Here is a 6,388-nt window from a genome sequence, read left to right on the forward strand (position 1 = left end):
TGTTTATTTGCCCGTCTGCGTCTGGGTCTGCATTTCGGTGACATTTTCGCCATTAGCCAAATGTCAATGCTCGTCGGCGAGTGGTAAGCACTTATAATAGATGGGATATCCAGTCGGTTGCCAGCGGCGACAACAAATGGGGCCCACGGCCCACGACTCATGGGTTCTGGGTTCTGGATGCTGGCTACTGGTGCCTGGCTGTTGTCAACTGTCAACTGGAGGATTGCGTGGAGTGCAGACGCGGATGCGGATGCGGATGGGCGATAAAAGAATGCCACTAAGGCCATTTGATTGCCGCCCCCAAACAACTGCAGTCGTCTGCCAGAACCTGACAGCGAAATCTTCTCAGGGATAATTTGAATAATTTCACTGACCCAAGCCAATCACCCGGACCCAGACCCAGACTCCCCCCCTCCCTGTTCGGCTGACAAATGGCTTTTAAATCACCTGTCCAGACTTGAGTTAAGAGTTCAGCGTTCCGTTCGCCGCCCGCGCTCTGCAGATTTTCTTTTTGCATACTTAAGACACTTGGCGTTGACTCGCAATTCGTTGCAAGTGGAATGGATGAGCCCTGCCATTTCCACTTCACTTCAGACTCGCTCCCGCCATCCGCTATTTATGGCACGCACGTCGGCCAGCGGGACAACGCGGCGTATGCGTAACCGCAATGAAAGGCCATGCGCCGTATTCAACTATGAACATTTACACAGAGAGAAATAATAAGATAAACTATGATTGAGCAACTGAATATTTCGTTTGTTATCTCCAGATAAATAAATATATAGAAAGCAAAAATTATTCAATACGGATGACTTCATTTTTGAAACTTCGAATAGGTAAATACCATATCATTTATACTGTTACAATTATCATTATTGATTCTTAAAGATGGAGTGTTGTATATCCTTGTGCTGTTTTTTTCGGTGCCGCTTTAGTTTGGCCGCAGTTGCTGCTCATCAGGAGTTTTGCCTGGATGACGGCTTATTATCAGCAACGGCAGCACTTTGCACGGCCCGCAGCACATGGAAATTGTGGGGGTTGCGAGGTGAAGTCGAGTGGAGTGGCGTGAAGTGGAGTGGAGACGAGAGGATAGGGGATAGGGGAAAAGGGGTGAGGAGGGGAGGATGCGGTGCTTGCCAGAGGAATGTATGCACTTTTGTGATGGATTAACCGGCGCTTAAGCTGCAGTCGAGCGATAAGTGCCGCTCATGGCAGGCCATTTTGTGTGATGCCGTTCCCTTTCCGAATCACCTGCCCCGAAATGGCACGCCTGCCGCATCTGCCGCACCTGCCACACCTGCCACACTACTTGCCACACGGCCACCTGCCGCGATGGGCAAATGGAGGTGAGCAACTGTAACGGAAGCTGGCAATGAGAGTCGTTTTAAAATTGAAATGTAATTTCCTGCAGCATGTGGCACGGGCGCAGATCGAAGGACTCGGGTCCTGGGAAATGGTAATACCCACACGAACCCAACAGGACAGAGCTCATATGAATATGATTCGCAAGGAGCGAAACTTCATTCGAATGGCAGGCACGTAAGTCAAAGTCAGGGATACCCATAAATAAGTTAGTTTTAGCCCCCCAAGAGATGCGCCCTATTTTGCAGGGGCGGTCAGGAGGAGTGGCTGCAGAACAGTTAGTTGATTAACTTCGCCCAGAGTCGATGGCAAAGGATGTCCTAAAGACATCTTGCATATTGATTTAGGTGGTCTTTCTAAGGTTACAAATAGCCGGTAGGTAAATATTATAAAGTTCGTAATATGTAACGGCATATTTAACAATGACATTTGTAACATTTTCAACCTATGTATGTATTTTACTTTAAAATGCGGCAATGTTTAAATGGGAGTTTGCTGAAAATTCTTTAAATTGTAGCAACTATTTAAATGTTAAGAGCTATTAAAGTAATTCATTTTAGGCGGAGCTGGTGTTTAATTTCGATAAGAGTAGCTGGTCTGCTTGCAGATTGCATTTGAGATATTCCAGCCAAATTTCTTGCTTATTAACATACAATATCCTTTATAATTGGAACAGTAGAGGCTATTGGCTCCATTGTTCAGCCTTATAAGTTAAGTTAACCCTATTTTACACATGGTCAAGTGATTGTTTCATAATGCAGATCCGCTTACCCCCATTGTTGCAACTATTAAATGGATTGCTTGCCCCATTGTGAGGCAATTGCCTCCACCTACATACGATACGGGTTATGTATAGATAATAGTGATGCCCCAGTCCACCACCCACCCACCACAACTCATCATTGCGAAGCCAACAAGGATGCTTAATACATTTTCTGACCGCCGGCACTTGCCGCTCGTTGTTGCATGTGGATGCGTTTGATTGGTTTTAAATTACATTCCGAAATGGGTCCTAGCTTCGAATTTGTTGCAAGCGACCGCCGTTGCATTGCCCCACAATATTCATATTCAAATTAATTATGCACAGAAAAAGCGAGGTCAGTTTTTTCCCATAGATTATGCATCTGCGCAACTGTGGCCATTAGATATTGGCATTTCGAGTAAATCAAACACGAGCGTATGCATAGCAATTAAATTAATTGGATTGTATTTGTGTGTGTGTCCTGACCAAGTATTGGCTATATGAAATTCCACATTTATTTGTAATTATTCATGGCCCTGGCCTGCAATCGAATTAATTTCGCTGTGCCCAGTTTAGGTAATTTGATTATGGTGACATTTCGCATTAGCATTTGACGGAGATGTCATGGCCAGAAACAGTTCGATACCAACAGCACTTTCCCCCAGGGTCTTTTCAAAGTTTGTGCAGCTGCACTTCCGCTGCGCTGACGGAAGAGCTCCAACTTCGCTTCCATTGGGGCAAAAATTGGGGGAAAGATAAACAATTGTGCCAAGCCGGCTGCTGCTGTTGTTGCTCCCGCCAATGGTCATCAATGGCAGACGACGGTGCCGTACTCAGAATCAGCATCAGAATCAGAAACAGATTCACAACCAGAATCGCATCGCGTTGCACGACAATCATCGATGAATTGGACGGGCAAAGTTTTCGTTTCCCAACCGGACGAGCGACTCCATCTCCTGCGATTCCGATTCCGATTCCGATTCCTGTTCCTATTCCGATGCTCCAGCTCGGACTTTGGCTGCTTGTTTCAGCTGCTGCTCCACCCACTCCAGCACGTCCTATTCCTCCTCCTGATGCTCCTCCGATTCTTCGGCGAAGTTCACTACAGTTGAGAAATTACTTATTTTTCAATTGTTGGCCCTCTGCTGGCCGGAATGGCATTTGGCATTGTTGTAGCTGCGCCGGCATTGCCGTGCAATCTTGATTACTGTCAGTGGCAGCAGTTGTATTTAAAATTGGCTAACAAGTTGGCTTCCCTGGCCGGCAAAAGAATCCCGGCGATGCTCGTTTGCTGCCGCTTTTCTCTACTCTCACGGGGGGTAAACATATTTCTGGTGTCCTTTTTGGTCCTGCCGGGCGGCTTTAAGCTTGGATTGCACTACAGAGATATGCTTATTAAATTGTTTTCTTTTTTATTGCGCTTAATTCAACTTAAAGTGCAGGCTACACGATTTGCTAAGTATCTATTTGTTTTATAATTGCATTTACTTGTTTTATTGGATTTCAAAATGCGAAAGAGTATTTAAAGTCTTGCTCAGCTGCTCACATTTTCCAAGCTACTTTCCATTTGGTTTTGGCCAGCCGCCGTTTCTTTGTTGCCTTTCCCCCATTTTCCCTACTCCTTCTGATCCACCTCCACCCACTCTCCTCCCACTCCCATCTGCGAATTTTTGCAATGATCTGTCCGCGACGGTCATGTTGCCCTTTATTTTGCACCCCAAAAATCTTCCCACCGCACAAATGTTAGCCTGCGCCTGCTGTTTTTATACCCGTTACTCGTTTAGTAAAAGGGTATACTAGTTTCGTCGAATGGAATGTAACAGGTGGAAGGAAACATTGTAAAGTATATGTAATCTCAATCGACAAGACTTCTAGTCTAGTCTATCTGGCCATGTCCGTTTATCAGACGAACGTCTGTCCGTATGAACGCTTCGATCTCAGAAACTATATTTGCAATTCCAATTCTCCTTTCTCTAATTACATTAGGACAGGTCAAGGTACTTTCAGTACCCTGCAAGCTTCAGGACTTCCTGGGTGTCCGTGGCATCCTTGGTATCACGCCCAAAATCGTACCTATTTCAAACCAAATTTTTAAATATCCCATTAGCTGAGTTAAGGGGTATCTGATAGTCGAGGAAATTAACAATATCGTTTTCTCTTGTTGTATTTCGCATTCATTGTGTACATTTGTTTGGCAATAATTTGAAGTTCATTGGGATAATGCCCATTTTGGCGTGATTGCCTGTGGGCCATCACCATCAAAATACATGCAATTAGGGCTTAATGAAATGGCCAACGAAGTAAACGTTTTTCTTGTCGCGTATGGCAAAAACGAAGGGGCGGTCGGCCTTGAAGAACTTGCGATCGGGATTCTTCTTGAGGACTTCAGGTTGGACCTCTGATAGTAATTTAATTTTGGATATATTAGAAGTAAAATAAAATAAGGCATTTCTGTTTCCTCACCTGCTTCTGGTGCTACTTCGCACCCAAATTCAGTAACATTTAGAAACACTTTGTGTCTGGCCTCCGAAATCTTTTGTGGTGTTTTCATTTCGAAAAGATCGCTCAAATCCGCTTGTCCAGTCTCAAAAACACTATTTATACCCAACTTAAATATAGAATGGTTAGAGGTGTAATTCAAAGTAATTAGATAGCGACCTACCTTTTGTAGTGGAACCTTAAGATCAACGGCGCACTCGATCCTGAATTTTGGAATAGTTACATCCACTTCCTTCATAAGACTTTTGGCGGCTACCTCGTTCATGTCCAGTTGACCAAGTTTTTCCTCCAATTCGGGCAAGCCATCGATAGCAGTCGGTAAAATAATAATCATGGTCAAGTTGGATCTCTCAAAGGGCAACTGCAGGATCTGTGACTTCAGTTTCTTGGACTCCCCATAGCGGAACTGACCAATCTGCCTCATCATGGAAACTTCCATTCGCTGGAGAAGATTGATCCAGAAGTCATCGACCTGGGTAAGTTGCTGGGGGAATATCTTGTCCCATTTGGCTCGGAAGAACAGTGAGTTTACAAGGATTACACTGGACTCGGAATTGAAAACCTCGGGCGTAAAAAGATTTCGTACAGTGTAAAACGTTTGTTTTTCTAGCCATTTGTTAACTTTTTTGACTGAATCTTCCGGGTTCAAGTAGTTAAGAGAATAAGCCTCAGCATTGAAGAACTCCAAGGCCATGTCATTAAAGTCAGTCCGGATTTTCTCCTCTTCATTGACGTACAATCGGGTGACCAATCGCAGCGCTACTCCTTTTTTTGCACAGGAGCACTCATCTGTCCATGACTCCGCATGTTGTTTGGCCACTTCCGATTTATTCGACACACCCAGGATCAATTTGGAGCGCAGTTCTTCTGCACTCTTCCCGCTGGCCCCCATGAACACCAAGGTCATGGCACTGCGGGCACCAGCCGGAGATACCATCATATTCACGGGCGGAACTTCATCGTTGAGCGCCCGAAACAGATTCCGGGCGAAGACTATGGGACTGGCACTCAGCGATGGTGCCGTAGTGCCCCCGGCGGCCATTGGGATCAGACAGAAGATCAGAAATACTGTGGAAAGCAGGAAAAGCCACTTGTGACTTTTAAAAAATACAACAATCTGTAGATTACAAAATAACTTACCCCATTCGCTTGGCATGTTGCGATCCAACTAAAGCTCATTGATGCTCTGTAAAGAATTGAACAATGGATTGTGCGAGCTGAGTCACCAACTTGTTCGAGATCATCTCTAAAGATTGAGTCGCATCTAAACCGGTTGCTGTAGGTCAGCAGTTAATCAAAATATGGAAGCCCTTCAATCTTACGAAGTTCATTATTCGTTAAAACAGAAAAATGAATTATTGGGTTTATTTTAATGTCCTAAAAGCTTTCAAATGTTAATATTCTCTTATAATTCACATAATTTAGTACGTTTGGTTTTATAAAGTTAACGTAAAGTTTGCTCGACTTAAAGCAATCTGCTAGTGGAATTGAACGTTTGTTTTGGATATCAGTAATATGGTTATGGAATTGTTTATTGTTGGCTGTTGACGCTGTTATTGATGTCAATAGCTTTTGTTATTTCGTTATTGTTTAGCTAGTTTTGTTGTACCGATTCGCATCGCTGCCAATTTTTTATCTCGACTGGCAAATATTTTTGCAGCCCTCGAGATGAGAGTGTAGAATTGTGAGGCGATGGTGGAAAATCGGCGGGAAATAGGGGGAAAATGCATTGGGGCTTGGCATTGTTATTTGCATGCCACGACAGCAAGTCAATAATGTCAATGT

At 44.2% G+C, this 6,388-nt stretch overlaps 1 protein-coding gene across 1 annotated transcript; it reads right to left on the minus strand.

Moving 5' to 3' along the window:
- Positions 1-4,243: 4,243 nt before the first annotated feature.
- On the minus strand, positions 4,244-6,103 carry LOC6608586 (serine protease inhibitor 42Dd). The gene is made up of 4 exons (XM_002033284.2): positions 5,744-6,103; positions 4,767-5,671; positions 4,568-4,712; positions 4,244-4,502 (listed from the first exon to the last, which is right to left on the minus strand). Exons 1-4 carry the CDS (start codon positions 5,757-5,759, stop codon positions 4,378-4,380), a joined length of 1,191 nt encoding a protein of 396 aa, XP_002033320.2. The 5' UTR covers positions 5,760-6,103; the 3' UTR covers positions 4,244-4,377.
- Between the last annotated feature and the right edge of the window lie 285 nt (positions 6,104-6,388).

This window comes from Drosophila sechellia, chromosome 2R, assembly GCF_004382195.2.
Source record: "Drosophila sechellia strain sech25 chromosome 2R, ASM438219v1, whole genome shotgun sequence".
Lineage (NCBI taxonomy): Eukaryota > Metazoa > Arthropoda > Insecta > Diptera > Drosophilidae > Drosophila > Drosophila sechellia.

Excerpts from the sequence above, each read along its gene's own strand:
- LOC6608586 (XM_002033284.2), bottom strand. Across the intron at positions 4,713-4,766 it reads TTAAGGTTCCACTACAAAAG|TTGGGTATAAATAGTGTTTT; the intron begins GTAGGTCGCTAT and ends TCTATATTTAAG. Across the intron at positions 4,503-4,567 it reads CGAAGTAGCACCAGAAGCAG|AGGTCCAACCTGAAGTCCTC; the intron begins GTGAGGAAACAG and ends AATTACTATCAG.